This window comes from Anabas testudineus, chromosome 1 (genome assembly GCF_900324465.2).
Source record: "Anabas testudineus chromosome 1, fAnaTes1.2, whole genome shotgun sequence".
Lineage (NCBI taxonomy): Eukaryota > Metazoa > Chordata > Actinopteri > Anabantiformes > Anabantidae > Anabas > Anabas testudineus.
Genome location: NC_046610.1, coordinates 12,777,778 through 12,795,518, shown reverse-complemented (window position 1 = coordinate 12,795,518; position 17,741 = coordinate 12,777,778). Strand labels below are relative to the sequence as shown.

The window sequence follows — 17,741 nt, the reverse complement described above, 5'->3', positions numbered from 1 at the left end:
GTGACATTTCAAGTCACGACATAGAATAACATAGCATCAATGAGAGTTCAAAGTTTGGCAGCCATAAAGATTACATCCGGCCATAAATTGTGGTTGGTAATTAACGACTTAACCGTTAACAACAATCTTGCACGTGATGTTTAAGATTTTCCATAAGCCTGGCCCAAACTGAGCCCAAACACAGATATATTGTTTGTTGATCCATCAAGTCAACATAGTTCTTTTTTCAAACTGCAGAAAGGACATTTTTTTCAGGCTGGGACAGACTTTAAATGACGGCAGATTAAGGTAACAAAACTGTTCAAGATTTTGTTGATGTTTTCTTGTTTGAGAACATATGATCAAGGTTTTAGTTGAGTTACTGTAGAAAGTATCTGGTATTCATCTTTATTATATTGGTGCTATTGTGCTCCAAAAAAATCTATGAAAGATTTATTATATCGAGTAGGCTTTTAAAAACTAAACGTCTGTTCTGTTTCTCAGTTCACACATCACATTATTTGACAACAACAAATGAATAACAAAATACTTCTGGGATTCTTTCTCAGACACTGAGATCTACTTCAGAGAGACTGAATTGGAGAAATACAACAAAAGTAAAAGCCACTAAACATGTAGTTAATGTTTTTATATGTAGCAGGTGTAAGTTAGATGAAATATGGCATTTCAAACATTTCCTGTTTTCTTCCCACACAGATGTTGGGCTATGTATTTTTGCTTTTGATGGTTTTGGTGTCAGTGGATCACACATTTGTTGCAGCTGCTCCTTCACCACCTCCTTCAGGTAATATTAAACAAGTAGTACTTATATGTATTAGGTGAACACACTGTACATTCCTATCATGCTCATGAAATGCATCTTCCAACATCTTATTGATATTATATTTTAATAAAAGGTCTTATTGTCAGGAAATAAATTCAACCAAACAGAAAGACAGACAATGCAGATTTCTTAAGGACATTTACCATACAATATATATATTTGCCATGTTTTAAATTTTACTAGCATATACTTGTAAATACAGTAAATGTGTTTTTAGTAGATGCTCTTTCAAATGAGATCCCACAGTTAAATAGTGCAGTTACACTGTTATTTTTAATTTTCAATATTATTTGACAGTAGTTTTCTGTAAATATTGTAGTGACCTGGGAGAAGACATTTTCTTGACACATTCTTCAAGTGATGTTCTTAGATTTTACTTTTCATCTTGTTTCATCTTGTTATGCAGTTATTAGACACAGACATGCAAGTGCAACTGGTGGCATGATTAGTGGTATTCTTCCTTGTTCAGTTAAATATTTATTTCAATTTATTTTTAGTGTGTTAACGCTTAACCACAATCTGGCACGTGAGGTTTATGAGTTTCCGTAAGCCTGGCCCAAACTGAAAGTCCACTAACAAATATGTTTGTTGATCCATCAAGTCAATATAGTTCTTGAATTTAAATGACAGGGCTACAATTTGCACATTAAGGTAACAAACCTTTTTGTTTGCTTGTATAATTTTTAAGTGCAATGCTCTGCACAAACAACTAGTAAAGTGAAAAGACAGATTTATTGATTTTCTTTGTAAATCACCCACATCTTACACATAGATAAGTATATATGGTGAAAGATGACAGTCTGTTACCTAGAGATTTGTGATCTCATTGCGGAAACCTGTATGTTTGCCTTTGCAAGATGAAATGATTTTATTATTAAAATAATAATAACTATTTACTGTAATTAAAAAGACAGCAAACATTTCAATGATGCAAATCTGTAACTCAACCAAGGCTGGGCTAGAAAATAAGAATAAGAAAAAAAATTTTCAATGGAAACTTACTGTAAAAATAACATTAGTTATTTTTTGTATTTTTATTTTATTTTTGACAGTATATTTGGACAAACTGAAGAACAGGTCCACAATTGTAGCAAGAAGCTGTAAAGAGATCAAAGACAGATATAATGAACAAGCAGGTAAATGGGTTTTATTTGATAATATGCTCAAATTTAACAAATGTTATTAATTTAATATTTTATAATTAAAGATAACATATTTTCAGATGGTTTATATTACCTGATCTCTGCTAATGGCATGGAGTATCAGACTTACTGTGACATGACCACTGCTGGTGGAGGCTGGACTCTGGTGGCGAGCATCCATGAGAACAGCATTTATGGAAAATGCACAGTTGGGGATCGCTGGTCCAGTCAGCAGGGGAACAATGCTAACATACCAGATGGAGATGGAAACTGGTCCAACAGAAACACCTTTGGAACAGCAGAGGGTGCCACCTCAGATGATTTTAAGGTACAGAAACATCTGACAGGAATTTGTAGGTGCAGAATTTAATATGTCAAAGGTTTATTTTTTGTCAGCAAGGTTTAAAGGAGGGAGAAGAGCTGACTCCTGCAAAATAAGTGAAATGAACCACAGTGTGTGCCCTTTGACAGAATCCAGGTTACTATGATATAACAGCAGAAGACATGTCTGTGTGGCACGTTCCCAACAACTTACCACTGGAGAACTGGAACCTGGCAGCCATCCTCCGCTACCACACTGCCAACCGCTTTCTCAGGCTGTATGGGGGGAACCTATTTCATCTGTTCAGGGTAACTTAGTGATATTTAAAACCTTAGCATCAATCTCTTTTGGTGCTGTCTTTACCTCATTCTATACTGGCAAGCAAACAGAAGCCTTGAGTATACAATTATACCGTCCAGTTACACAAAGTCATTTCACGTTTTCTAAGCAATGACAATTAAAAGTCATTCCTCATGGCAATTTTTCAGCAATATCCAGTGAGATACAACGTTGGCTCATGCAGCAACAGAGGACCAGCAATTCCCATTGTTTATGACCATGGAGACAAAGAATCCACTAGAAACCTGTATGGAACCCTTATAAGAGGTAAAAACTTTAAGTTATTCAATTGAGATATTAAAGGTATCACTATAAATATTAGTTATGTAGCTTAATGTGTAATTTACATTTTTTTTCATAAACAACAACAACAACAGATTTCTTCCAACCTATCTTAAAAATGTTAAATGTGACTTAATGTTAAATGAATATGAAATCTAACTGATTTTTTAATTTGAGGTTGCAATTTATCAGGTATAGAAAGAAAAGGCTAAAACAGGCAGTTGCATTATTGTCAACAATGATATTCGGTGATGACCAATATAGCCCTTTAAATGCTTGTGTTCTTCTGAAAGGGGAGTTTGAACCTGGTTTCATCACATTCAGAGCAATAAACAATGAGCGTGCAGCCATGGCCATCTGCTCTGGAGTCAAACCAGTCGGTGGATGCAACACTGAACATGTGAGTCTGACTCCATCATTGCAAATCTGCAACTTTTGTCAGTTAACACAGCAAATGATACACAGTGTAATCCTGTTCCTTTGTGTGTCTGCAGTACTGTATAGGAGGAGGTGGATTTTTCCCTGGAAACAACAGACAATGTGGCGACTTTCCAGCATTTGATTGGGACGGAGTGGGAACAGGGCAAGGCGCGAGTGCTTCCAAAGAAATAACTGAGGCTGCTGTTTTGCTGTTTTACCGCTGAGAGGATGATGTGAACACGTGGTTTATTACAGCATGTGAATATTACTATTTGTAGCTCTTTATAACAACATGTCTTATGCTGCAGAAAATAATCTTTGCGTTTCTAATTTGCAATTAAGCGGCACTCCAGCAGATGGAGTTGTTTTGCTGCATATTCAAAAAAATCAATGGCCTTATTTTTGATGATTTATATCTGTTTATAATCTTATAGACACTTGTAGAGATATTGTGGGAAGAGAGGGAAGTGCAACAAAGGTCTCTAGCTGCATGTGGAGTTCATAGTCAATTTTTTTTCAAGTCGACGTGGTAACAGTTACAAACTGACTAGTTATTAAAATAAATATACAATACACACATTTATCTGTGTCCAAGACCTAAAAGCTTGGCATTGTACTCATTGTATTTATATAGTCATGCATGCAGGAAATTGTTGCACACTTGCCTTGTCATGACACTTGTCATGTCCCTGTTTAACTCGGAGTGGCAGGTGCAGGTGAAATCATGTATATATGTACACACACATACACTTCTAATTTTAGATTCTATAACATTCAACCTTATTTTATAATACAGTATATAGTAGCCTCTAATATGCAGCAGTACTACTGGACATGGCTGTACTACATTTGAGATGTCTCCAGAATCACTCAACATGTAAAACCCAGGTATGAGAATGGTACAAATCAGAATCTTTAACTGATAACAAAACAGCCTTAAGATCCGGACATTAAAATCAGTTTTGATATTAAAATAAAACTTTAGTTACAAACACAGTCCTAATGTTCAAAAAAGTGACATATGCATCTGCAACTGGGGAAATATGAGGGCACTTTAAAGGATCTGCTGCTTACATATTTGTGTAGGTATGACAGCACACCATCAGGGGTCTAGTGGAGTCCAGGCCTAGGTCAGGGCTGTTTGTGGAGCAAAAGGGGGACAACTCAACATAAGTGGTGTAAATTTATACATGGGACAGAAAATGGTTTAAAAGAACTTAAAGAGAAAGTAAGAAAATGCAAAGAAAGGTCAGTTAATTAGCAAAATATTTTATTCAAGTCAATGGCTTTGGGATTGTCCCTTCAGGGGTCACCACAGCGTTTTGCACGTTGATTTGGTATTTGTTTTTACTGCAGATGCGCTCCTGCCACAACCCTCTCATTTTTATCTGAGCTCGGGACTGGCACCCTTAGTGGGGCCGTACCAGTTGGGGTGGGATGCAAATCCACAGCCTTCTGTATCCCAACCCACTGAGCCACCAGGCCCCCCGTTATCAAACTACTTTATTAAAGACAATAAAAGATTTCAAGACAGTCCTGCAGTGCATCCATTGCTCCCTCAGGCCATACCTTCACCTGCTTCACATGGCGTCTCCCTGATTAGCAGGGGCCTGTATGCTGGAATAAACATTGTGGAGGAAATTTTGAAATTCATGCTGATCCTCATCCAAAAAAGAAATGATGAGAGAAAAGTCTGTTTGTCTTTGTCGTTTCTTTATTCATCACCCGGGGAGAGCTGCACACATAACATGTGGTACATGACAACTCTGAATCTCTACGTCCACACGCTTCTATTTCTATGTGTGCTTGAAGGCGTAAACAGACTTTCTACCAATCGGATTTACTAATTTTACGCTTACTCAAACCTCATGACAGGAAAAATCCATCATATTATCTTAACCAGACAATGGGGTATTGTTCTTAAGTAATGCTATCAACACTTATCTGGGTTCACAGAGCATCCTGAGTTTTCTGAACACTCAGTTGCATAGATAAAGAAAACACATGTTTTAGGGTTCAGCTGAGTCAGCACAAAACATTAAACAGTCACAATGTTAAATTTCTTCTACAACGTCACGGAGAGGTGATCTCAGGAGCTGAGGTGGGAGTGGGGTACAGCTTCTAATGCCTTCTCGGTGTTACTGTAGGCCCAGTCCAGTGTGCTTTCTCCCCTTGAGAAAGCCACATATTGATGGAAATGAGGGAGGACAGTTTTCATGTCGGCCTGATTAAAGTATCTAGCAACAGGGGTCTGCCTACAACACCGGCCATCTTGCTCATCCTCACAAAGCTGCTTGCCCTCTGCTGCTTCTCTAGCATCATTTTTCTTTTTCCACGCCTCTCCGAGATGGGTCCACCACTTGAAGTGTTGCGGTGAGTCCAAGATAGCACGCTCTTCAGTCCAGTCCAGCTTTCTGGTTCTTTGTCCCTCCCAGACTCTTTCTGAGCCTGAAATCTTTCCTCCAGACTCCCTCCACCTATCCTACTGCTTTTGTGAACTTTGCTGCTGCCCATGAGCATATTTGCAATATTTGGATAGCCTCCATGAAGGTACAGTGTTTGGCAATAGTAAATATAACATCTGGCCACAAAATGTGGTTGATGATTAAAGACAACTAGTAAGTACATAATGTTCATGGCTTGTGGTTCAAACCGTAAACTTTGGTCCCCACAAGTGTCATGTGACTGTAACAGATATATACTTTGCTATTCATCAAGTCAATAAACATCTTTTGTCTGAATCCTAAACGGACATCTTTCAGCTCAGGACAGGATTGACACCACAACTTCCAGTCTTATTAAGGTAACACTTGAGGATCAACCTGTTCTTAAAATTGAACTTTATGTTTTCTTCTTTAACAGGACATTGATAACAGAGAATAGCCAGAAATACTTTTTTGACTAGCAATGAAAATATGATGTAGCTGGTCTTTAGTTCATGCTGCAGCAATTACAGAAAAATGTTCTACTGTAGAAAGCATTTGTTTCTTTTTAATCTATTTTCATTGTACTGACATTTATTTATATACTCTCTGTTCTTTTTGAACACAAAACGTGTTTAAATTTTCATGGACATGAATGTCAAGGCAATATTGGTCTTTTAAATTATGTATTTATTTTTTGTTTAATCATTTTCTGCAATGCCCCAGGTCAACTGTTTTCAGTTCTTTTATAGTGGAAGGTCCAATACTAGACACCAAAAGATAACTCTCAACATCTCTCTCCTAGCTGGATTGGAACATTTCTTTTTCCATGCTTCTTTTTAAGCCTCACTTTCATCATATCAAACTCCCAAGACTCTGCCTATTTCCCCATTCAGTCTGACTCCCCTGAAATATTTCATGATGTGATAATTAAGAAATTTATTTTGAAATCAGAACAACATGTTGTACTATTTGACAGCTCCTCAAACGTTGTGGTGATGGGTATGTGTATTTTGTACTGCACCTTCATGATTACAAATGGTTTGTAAATGTTTATCTATAAGAAAACAAATCAGTGTTAAGATTATGGTTGTTTTGTGATTAACATCAATGTTTATAGATGGTCAGAATTTGTTTGTGATAGGTTAACATAGAACTTATTAATCATTTACTAACAGCCAACAATGTTTTGTTGATATTAGCTTATTATTAACTAATGTCTTATAAATTAATAACAATTACTAGTTCCTTTCTGCAGATGTAGATTTCCTCATATCCCTAAATGTAGCAAGTGAGGGAGAGAGAGAAATATCTCTCCAAGAAATACAAATTATTAATATAAGTAGCCAAGCAAATGTTGTCAAAAATACAACAAACGGGCAACTGAGATAAACTGGTGCAGCACCTGCTGATATATCACTGGACTGTTTTTACTATAGAATCAGCTAGGATACAGGAAAATGAATTTCCACTTGTTAAAATAAAAAAAGTGTCACTCTAAAATATCACTGTTTATACATTAAATATTAAAATGAAACCACACTTGATAACTCTCTCTTAAATCTGTGTTTATTGATTTTGAGTGTGTGTGCACTGGTGCACTTTGTGACAGGAGGGCGTCTGAGAAGGTTCTATAACAAACAATTTGGTCCAAAGTGAGCACCTACATTGCTCTTTGCCACTAAATCTGCATAAACACAGCCCAAACCACTCCTCCTCTCCCTCACTGATGCAATGAAGTTCACCTAATGCCAGGAAAACAAAAAGAATAATGTTGATAATTGCATTAGAGCCCATCATGGCTTCTCTTTCTGGACTGTAGTGTAGGTTTACTGAACAGATACAAGGAACAGATATGTAGAGAAAAGCTCCACTGAATATGATATTATGAAGTTTTTAGAAATTTGAATTTAACATTTTAACACATTTAATGTGTGGCATGTTGTATTAGATAAAATATGACAACTTAAAAATGTTCTACTGTTTTTTTTACCACACAGATGTTGCACCATATATTTTTGCTTTCGATGGTTTTGGTGTCAGTGCATCATACATCCACTGCTCCTTCTTTACAGACAGGTAATATTTGTTTTCATTTAACCAATTTGTACTTTTCTGTTATGTTCATGAAATGCATCTTCCCACAGGTCACACAACTTTTATTTTAATAAAATTGTCTTTATTTTCAAAAAATAAATTCAACCAAACAGAAACCACAGAGGACGACAAGATAACAGCACCTGATACATGTAACACCAATGTAAGTTTTCGACATTTAGAGAATCTGAAGAACAGGTCAGATTATGTTGGAAGGAGCTGTAAAGACATCAAAGACAGATATGATGCAGAAGCAGGTAAATGTGAAGTTTTAGATCACATTTAATAAATGTTATTGATTTAAATTGCTACAATTCAAACATTTACCATATTTTTAGATGGGTTATATCATCTGATCTCTGCTGATGGCACGGTCTATCAGACTTACTGTGACATGACCACTGCTGGTGGAGGCTGGACGCTGGTGGCGAGCATCCATGAGAACAGCATGTATGGAAAATGCACAGTTGGGGATCGCTGGTCCAGTCAGCAGGGGAACAATGCTAACATACCAGATGGAGATGGAAACTGGTCCAACAGAAACACCTTTGGAACAGCGGAGGGTGCCACCTCAGATGATTTTAAGGTACACAAACATCTGACAGGAATTTGTAGGTGCAGAATTTAATATGTCAAAGGTTTATTTTTTGTCAGCAAGGTTTAAAGGAGGGAGAAGAGCTGACTCCTGCTAAATAAGTGAAATGAACCACAGTCAGAGCTGTGACAAAAGTGTGTGCCCTTTGACAGAATCCAGGTTACTATGACATAGCAGCAGATGACATGTCTGTGTGGCACGTTCCCAACAACTTCCCTCTGGAGAACTGGAACCTAGGAGCCATCCTCCGCTACCACACTGACAACCACTTTCTCAAACTGTACGGGGGGAACCTATTTCATCTCTTCAGGGTAACTTAGTGATATTTAAAACTTTAGCATCAATCTCTTTTGGTGCTGTCTTTACCTCATTCTATACTGGCAAGCAAATAGAAGCCATGATTATGCAATTATACTGTCCAGTTACTCAAATCATTCACGTTTTCTAAGCAATGACAATTAAAAGTCATTCCTCATGGCAATTTTTCAGCAATATCCAGTGAGATACAATGTTGGCTCATGCAGCAACAGAGGACCAGCAGTTCCCATTGTTTATGACCATGGAGACAAAGAATCCACTAGAAACCTGTATGGAACCCATCCAAGAGGTAAAAAGCTTATAAAGCAAGAAGGAAATTGAGATATTAAAGAGTATTAACACCACAATTATTAGTTATGTATCATTACTTTATTGTGTAATTTGATTGCAATTTACAAAGAACTGTAGACACGTAAAAAAAAAAAAACAATGCTTAAAAATATGACCTATTTATGAATAAATATGAATAAATCTAGTCAGTTTTTAAATACAGGGTTGTTGAATGAATGGTTAAGCATTGAACACTTTTTCAAGAAGAAGGTAAAACAGGACAGTGGCATTATTATAAACAAGGACATTGGGTGATGACCAATTGAGCCCTTTAAATACTCTTGTTCTTCTGAAAGGGGAGTTTGAACCTGGTTTCATCACATTCAGAGCAATAAACAATGAGCGTGCAGCCATGGCTATCTGCTCTGGAGTCAAACCAGTTGTTGGATGCAACTCTGAACATGTGAGTCTGACTCCATCATCAAAAATCTGCAACTTTTGTCAGTTAACACAGCAAATGACACACAGTGTAATCCTGTCTCTTTGTGTGTCTGCAGTACTGTATAGGAGGAGGTGGGTTTTTCCCTGAAAACAACAGACAATGTGGCGACTTTACAGGATTTGATTGGGACGGAGTGGGAACAGGGAGAGGGTGGAGTGCTTCCAAAGAATTAACCGAGGCTGCTGTTTTGCTGTTTTACCGCTGAGAGGATGATGTGAACACGTGGTTTATTACAGCATGTGAATATTACAATTTGTAGCTCTTTATAACAACATGTCTTATGCTGCAGGAAATAATCTTTGTGTTTCTAATTTGCAATTAAGCTGCACTCCAGCAGATGGAGTTGTTGTACTGCATATTCAAATAAATCAATGGTCTTATTTCTTGATGATTTATATCTGTTTATAATCTTATAGACACTTGTAGAGATATTGTGGGAAGAGAGGGAAGTGCAACAAAGGTCTCTAGCTGCTGTAAATTGTTGCACACTTGCTACTGTCATAGGGGTTGTTGACTTCACATCATGTCCCTGTTTAACCCGGAGTGGCAGGTGCAGGTGAAATCATGTATATATGTACACACACATACACTTCTAATTTTACATTCTATAACATTCAACCTTATTTTATAATGTAGTATATAGTAGCCTCTAATATGCAGCAGTACTACTGGACATGGCTGTACTACATTTGAGATGTCTCCAGAATCACTCAACATGTAAAACCCAGGTATGAGAATGGTACAAATCAGAATCTTTAACTGGTAACAAACCAGCCTTAAAATATGAACCTTAAAATAAGTTGTGATATTAAAATAAAACTTTAATAAGAAACACAATCCTAATAGTTAACATTCATAGTCACATCGTTATCATCAATTATCACAAATCATCAAAATCTCTTCTAGCATTTACATCCACCAGGCATAACATTGCAAGCACTGACAGGTGAAATGAAAACATTGTTTATCTCTTCATCATGGCACCTGTTAATAGGTGCGATATATTAGGCAGTAAGTGACCATTTTATCCTCAAAGGTAATGTATTAGAAGCAGGAGAAATGAGCAAGCGTAAGGAAAAAGTTCGACAAGGGCCAAATTGTGATGACTAAATGACTGAGTCAGAGCATCTCCTGTTGTGGTGTGTTACTGGTCTGCAGTGCAGTGGTCAGTTTGTATCAAAAGTGGTTCAAGGAAGGAACAGTGGTGAATGAATCACACAAGCATGTGTGTCGCTCACCTGGGGAACTCTGGCAAACAGGCAAACAGTGTGATGATTTGGATAATGTTCAGCTGGAAAACCTTGGGTCCACTCATCCATGTCAATGATACTTTGAAACGTACCACCTACCCAAGCATTGTTACAGACCATGTACACACTTACATTAAAATGATATTCCCTGATGGCTGTGGCCTCTTTTTATTAGGCTAGTGCTCCCAACCACAAAGAAAAAATGTTTCAGGAATGGTTTGAGAAGCACAACAATGAGTTTGAAGTATTGATTTGGCCTCCAAATTCCCCAGATCTCAATCCAATGGAGAATCTGTGGGATGTGCTGAGCAAACAAGTCTGATCCATTGAGGCCCCACCTTACATACAGGACTTATAGTGCCCATATTATGCAAAACCCACTTTTTGGTCATTTTGCTGCATTTATATAAATTTATGGTGCAAGAAGACACAACAAGTAGATTAGAAGCATCGAATCCAGTATATGTGCGTGAAAGGAAAGTTCCTGGATACTGGATTAATTTTAGGAGTGACCTAACTGCGGAGTAGCACCACAGTGTTTTCTCTTTTACTGAATTTCACAGTCACAGTTTCAAGTCACATATACATCTGCAACTGGGGAAATATAAGGGCACTTTAAAGGATCTGCTGCTTACATATTTGTGTAGGTATGACAGCACACCATCAGGGGTCTAGTGAAGTCCAGGCCTAGGTCAGGGCTGTTTGTGGAGCAAAAGGGGGACAACTCAACATAAGTGGTGTAAATTTATACATGGGACAGAAAATAGTTTAAAAGAACTTAAAGAGAAAGTAAGAAAATGCAAAGAAAGGTCAGTTAATTAGCAAAATATTTTATTCAAGTCAATGGCTTTGGGATTGTCCCTTCAGGGGTCACCACAGCGTTTTGCATGTTGATTTGGTATTCGTTTTTACTGCAGATGCGCTCCTGCCACAACCCTCTCATTTTTATCTGAGCTCGGGACTGGCACCCTTAGTGGGGCCGTACCAGTTGGGGTGGGATGCAAATCCACAGCCTTCTGTATCCCAACCCACTGAGCCACCAGGCCCCCCGTTATCAAACTACTTTATTAAAGACAATAAAAGATTTCAAGACAGTCCTGCAGTGCATCCATTGCTCCCTCAGGCCATACCTTCACCTGCTTCACATGGCGTCTCCCTGATTAGCAGGGGCCTGTATGCTGGAATAAACATTGTGGAGGAAATTTTGAAATTCATGCTGATCCTCATCCAAAAAAGAAATGTTGAAAGAAAAGTCTGTTGGTCTTTGTCGTTTCTTTATTCATCACCCGGGGAGAGCTGTACACATAACATGTGTTACATGACAACTCTGAATCTCTACGTCCACACGCTTCTTTTTCTATGTGTGCTTGAAGGCGTAAACAGACTTTCTACCAATCGGATTTACTCATTTTTCGCTTACTCAAACCTCATGACAGGAAAAATCCATCATATTATCTTAACCAGACAATGGGGTATTGTTCTTAAGTAATGCTATCAACACTTATCTGGGTTCACAGAGCATCCTGAGTTTTCTGAACACTCAGTTGCATAGATAAAGAAAACACATGTTTTAGGGTTCAGCTGAGTCAGCACAAAACATTAAACAGTCACAATGTTAAATTTCTTCTACAACGTCACGGAGAGGTGATCTCAGGAGCTGAGGTGGGAGTGGGGTACAGCTTCTAATGCCTTCTTGTTGTTACTGTAGGCCCAGTCCAGTGTGCTTTCTCCCCTTGCAAAAGCCACATATTGATGGAAATGAGGGAGGACAGTTTTCATGTCGGCCTGATTAAAGTATCTAGCAACAGGGGTCTGCCTACAACACCGGCCATCTTGCTCATCCTCACAAAGCTGCTTGCCCTCTGCTGCTTCTCTAGCGTCATTTTTCTTTTTCCACGCCCCTCTGAGATGGGTCCACCACTTGAAGTGTTGCGGGGAGTCCAAGATAGCACGCTCTTCAGTCCAGTCCAGCTTTCTGGTTCTTTGTCCCTCCCAGACTCTTTCTGAGCCTGAAATCTTTCCTCCAGACTCCCTCCACCCACTCTACTGCTTTTGTGAACTTTGCTGCTGCCCATGAGCATATTTGCAATATTTGGATAGCCTCCATGAAGGTACAGTGTTTGGCAATAGTAAATATAACATCTGGCCACAAAATGTGGTTGATGATTAAAGACAACTAGTAAGTACATAATGTTCATGGCTTGAGGTTCAAACTGTAAACTTTGGTCCCCACAAGTGTCATGTGACTGTAACAGATATATACTTTGCTATTCATCAAGTCAATAAACATCTTTTGTCTAAATCCTAAACGGACATCTTTCAGCTCAGGATAGAATTGACACCACAACTTCCAGTCTTATTAAGGTAACACTTGAGGATCAACCTGTTCTTAAAATTTAACTTTATGTTTTCTTCTTTAACAGGACATTGATAACAGAGAATAGCCAGAAATACTTTTGACACAAATTTTTATGACAATGAAGATATGATGTAGCTGGTCTTAAGTTCATGCAATTTTAATGGATATGAATGTCATGGCAATATTGGGATTTCTAAATTATGTATTTATTTTTTGTTTAATTATTTTCTGCTATGCCCCAGGTCAACTGTTTTCAGTTCTTTTATAGTGGAAGGTCCAATACTCTCAACAACTCTCTCCTAGCTGGATTGGAACATTTCTTTTTCCATGCTTCTTTTTAAGCCTCACTTTCATCATATCAAACTCCCAAGACTCTGCTTATTTCCCCATTCAGTCTGACTCCCCTGAAATATTTCATGATGTGATAATTAAAACATTTATTCTGAAATCAGAACAACATGTTGTACTATTTGACAGCTCCTCAAACGTTGTGGTGATGGGTATGTGTATTTTGTACTGCACCTTCATGATTACAAATTGTTTGTAAATGTTTATCTATAAGAAAACAAATCAGTGTTAAGATTATGGTTGTTTTGTGATTAACATCAATGTTTATAGATGGTCAGAATTTGTTTGTGATAGGTTAACATAGAACTTATTAATCATTTACTAACAGCCAACAATGTTTTGTTGATATTAGCTTATTATTAACTAATGTCTTACAAATTAATTACAATTACTAGTTCCTTTTTGCAGATGTAGATTTCCTCATATCCCTAAATGTAGCAAGTGAGGGAGAGAGAGAAATATCTCTCCAAGAAATACAAATTATTAATATAAGTAGCCAAGCAAATGATGTCAAAAACACAACAAACGGGCAACTGAGATACACTGGTGCAGCACCTGCTGATATATCAGTGGACTGTTTTTACTATAGAATCAGCTACGATACAGGAAAAAGAATTTCCACTTGTGAAAATAAAAAAAGTGTCACTCTAAAATATCACTGTTTATACATTCAATATTAAAATGAAACCACACTTGATAACTCTCTCTAAAATCTGTGTTTATTGATTTTGAGTGTGTGTGCACTGGTGCACTTTGTGACAGGAGGGTGTCTGAGGTTCAAAAATGCTTTGGTCCAAAGTGAGCATCAACATTGCTCTTTCCCACTAAATCTGCATAAACACAGCCCAAACCACTCCTCCTCTCCCTCACTGATGCAATGAAGTTCACCTAATGTCAGGAAAAAAAAAAGAATAATGTTGATAGTTGCATTAGAGCCCATCATGGCTTCTTTTTCTAGACTGTAGTGTAGGTTTACTGAACAGATACAAGGAACAGATATGTAGAGAAAAGCTCCACTGAATATGATAATATGAAGTTTTTAGAAATGTGAACTTAACATTTTTATATTTTAATGGTTAGATAGTTTTGTAAGTACACATATATTTGCAGTTGATAATTGTAATTCCTTTTTTTGTTTTTTGTATTTTCTTATTTATACAAAAAAATCTATAATAACAAAGGCTTTTAATTTGTTTTTTTTTTGTTTTGTGTAGACAACACTACAATTTCTTCTCCTAAGTATTTTTCCTAACTATGAGTCTACATTAAACTATTATACTAGGTTGTATTAGATAAAATATGGCAACTTACAAATGTTCTACTGTTTTTTTCCCACACAGATGTTGCACCATATATTTTTGCTTTTGATGGTTTTGGTGTCAGTGGCTCATGCATCCACTGAAACTCCTCCTTCTTTACAGACAGGTAATATTTGTTTTCATTTAACCAATTTGTACTTGGTATAGGTGAACATACACTTTCCTGTTATGTTCATGAAATGCATCTTCCCACAGGTCACACAACTTTTATTTGAATAAAATTGTCTTTATTTTCAATAAATAAATTCAACCAAACAGAAACCACAGAGGACGACAAGATAACAGCACCACATAACACCAATATAAGCTTTGGACATTTGGAGAATCTGAAAAAGATGTCATATTATGTTGGAAGGAGCTGTAAAGACATCAAAGACAGATATGATGCAGAAGCAGGTAAATGTGACGTTTTAGTTCACATTTAATAAATGTTATTGATTAAAATTATTATAATCAAACATTTACCATATTTTCAGATGGGCTGTATTTCCTGATCACTGCTGATGGCATGGTCTATCAGACTTACTGTGACATGACCACTGCTGGTGGAGGCTGGACGCTGGTGGCGAGCATCCATGAGAACAGCATGTATGGAAAATGCACAGTTGGGGATCGCTGGTCCAGTCAGCAGGGGAACAATGCTAACATACCAGATGGAGATGGGAATTGGTCCAACAGAAACACCTTTGGAACAGCAGAGGGTGCCACCTCAGATGATTTTAAGGTACACAAACATCTGACAGGAAATTGTAGGTGCAGAATTTAATATGTCAAAGGTTTATTTTTTGTCAGCAAGGTTTAAGGGAGGGAGAAGAGCTGACTCCTGCAAAATAAGTGAAATGAACCACAGTCAGAGCTGTGACAAAAGTGTGTGCCCTTTGACAGAATCCAGGTTACTATGATATAGCAGCAGATGACATGTCTGTGTGGCACGTTCCCAACAACTTCCCTCTGGAGAACTGGAACCTGGGAGCCATCCTCCGCTACCACACTGACAACCACTTTCTCAAGCTGTATGGGGGGAACCTATTTCATCTCTTCAGGGTAACTTAGTGATATTTAAAAGCATGTATGAACCTGTTGAACACATAACCTTAGCATCAAGCACTTTTGGTGCTGTCTTTACCTCATTCTATACTGGCAAGCAAATAGAAGCCATGATTATGTAATTATACCGTCCAGTTACTCAAATCATTCACGTTTTCTAAGCAATGACAATTAAAAGTCATTCCTCATGGCAATTTTTCAGCAATATCCAGTGAGATACAATGTTGGCTCATGCAGCAACAGAGGACCAGCAATTCCCATTGTTTATGACCATGGAGACAAAGAATCCACTAGAAACCTGTATGGAACCCATCCAAGAGGTAAAAAGCTTATAAAGCAAGAAGGTGATTGAGATATTAAAGAGTATTAACACCACAGTTATTAATTATGTATCATTACTTTATTGTGTAATTTTATTGCAATTTACAAAGAACTGTAGACACGTAAAAAAAAAAGAAAAAAAACAATGCTTAAAAATATGACCTATTTATGAATAAATATAAAAAAATCTATTCAGTTTTTAAATACAGGGTTGTTGAATGAATGGTTAAGCATTAAACATTTTTTTAAGAAGAAGGTAAAACAGGACAGTGGCATTATTATAAACAAGGACATTGGGTGATGACCAATTGAGCCCTTTAAATACTTTTGTTCTTCTGAAAGGGGAGTTTGAACCTGGTTTCATCACATTCAGAGCAATAAACAATGAGCGTGCAGCCATGGCTATCTGCTCTGGAGTCAAACCAGTCGTTGGATGCAACTCTGAACATGTGAGTCTGACTCCATCATCACAAATCTGCAACTTTTGTCAGTTAACACAGCAAATGATACACAGTGTAATCCTGTTCCTTTGTGTGTCTGCAGTACTGTATAGGAGGAGGTGGATTTTTCCCTGAAGACAACATACAATGTGGCGACTTTACAGGATTTGATTGGGACGGAGTGGGAACAGGGCAAGGGTGGAGTGCTTCCAAAGAATTAACCGAGGCTGCTGTTTTGCTGTTTTACCGCTGAGAGGATGATGTGAACACGTGGTTTATTACAGCATGTGAATATTACTATTTGTAGCTCTTAATAACAACATGTCTTATGCTGCAGGAAATAATCTTTGCGTTTGTAATTTGCAATTAAGCTGCACTCCAGCAGATGGAGATGTTGTACTGCATATTCAAATAAATCAATGGTCTTATTTCTTGATGATTTATATCTGTTTATAATCTTATAGACACTTGTAGATATATTGTGAGAAGAGAGGGAAGTGCAACAAAGGTCTCTAGCTGCTGTAAATTGTTGCACACTTGCTACTGTCATAGGGGTTGTTGACTTCACATCATGTCCCTGTTTAACCCGGAGTGGCAGGTGCAGGTGAAATCATGTATATATGTACACACACATACACTTCTAATTTTACATTCTATAACATTCAACCTTATTTTATAATACAGTATATAGTAGCCTCTAATATGCAGCAGTACTACTGGACATGGCTGTACTACATTTGAGATGTCTCCAGAATCACTCAACATGTAAAACCCAGGTATGAGAATGGTACAAATCAGAATCTTTAACTGATAACAAAACAGCCTTAAAATATGAATATTAAAATAAGTTTTGAAATTAAAATAAAACTTTAATAACAAACACAATCCTAATAGTTAACATTCATAGTCACATCGTTATCATCAATTATCACAAATCATCAAAATCTCTTATAGCATTTACATCCACCAGGCATAACATTGCAAGCACTGACAGGTGAAATGAAAAACATTGTTTATCTCTTCATCATGGCACCTGTTAGTAGGTGCGATATATTAGGCAGTAAGTGAACATTTTATCCTCAAAGGTAATGTATTAGAAGCAGGAGAAATGAGCAAGCGTAAGG

At 37.3% G+C, this 17,741-nt stretch overlaps 3 protein-coding genes across 3 annotated transcripts; all 3 read left to right on the top strand.

The window, feature by feature from the left end:
* Positions 1-39: 39 nt before the first annotated feature.
* Positions 40-3,630, top strand: LOC113161836 (intelectin-like). Its single transcript, XM_026359649.1, has 7 exons — positions 40-133; positions 1,876-1,959; positions 2,046-2,293; positions 2,437-2,595; positions 2,776-2,893; positions 3,202-3,308; positions 3,403-3,630. Exons 1-7 carry the CDS (start codon positions 40-42, stop codon positions 3,550-3,552), a joined length of 960 nt encoding a protein of 319 aa, XP_026215434.1. The 3' UTR covers positions 3,553-3,630.
* A 2,387-nt stretch (positions 3,631-6,017) lies between these two features.
* Positions 6,018-9,900, top strand: LOC113162400 (intelectin-like). The gene is made up of 8 exons (XM_026360494.1): positions 6,018-6,131; positions 7,752-7,830; positions 7,962-8,105; positions 8,187-8,434; positions 8,596-8,754; positions 8,933-9,050; positions 9,388-9,494; positions 9,589-9,900. Exons 2-8 carry the CDS (start codon positions 7,752-7,754, stop codon positions 9,736-9,738), a joined length of 1,005 nt encoding a protein of 334 aa, XP_026216279.1. The 5' UTR covers positions 6,018-6,131; the 3' UTR covers positions 9,739-9,900.
* LOC113162402 (intelectin-like) lies at positions 6,051-17,037 on the top strand. The gene is made up of 8 exons (XM_026360495.1): positions 6,051-6,131; positions 14,831-14,915; positions 15,068-15,205; positions 15,286-15,533; positions 15,695-15,853; positions 16,059-16,176; positions 16,520-16,626; positions 16,721-17,037. Exons 2-8 carry the CDS (start codon positions 14,831-14,833, stop codon positions 16,868-16,870), a joined length of 1,005 nt encoding a protein of 334 aa, XP_026216280.1. The 5' UTR covers positions 6,051-6,131; the 3' UTR covers positions 16,871-17,037.
* Positions 17,038-17,741: the final 704 nt, after the last annotated feature.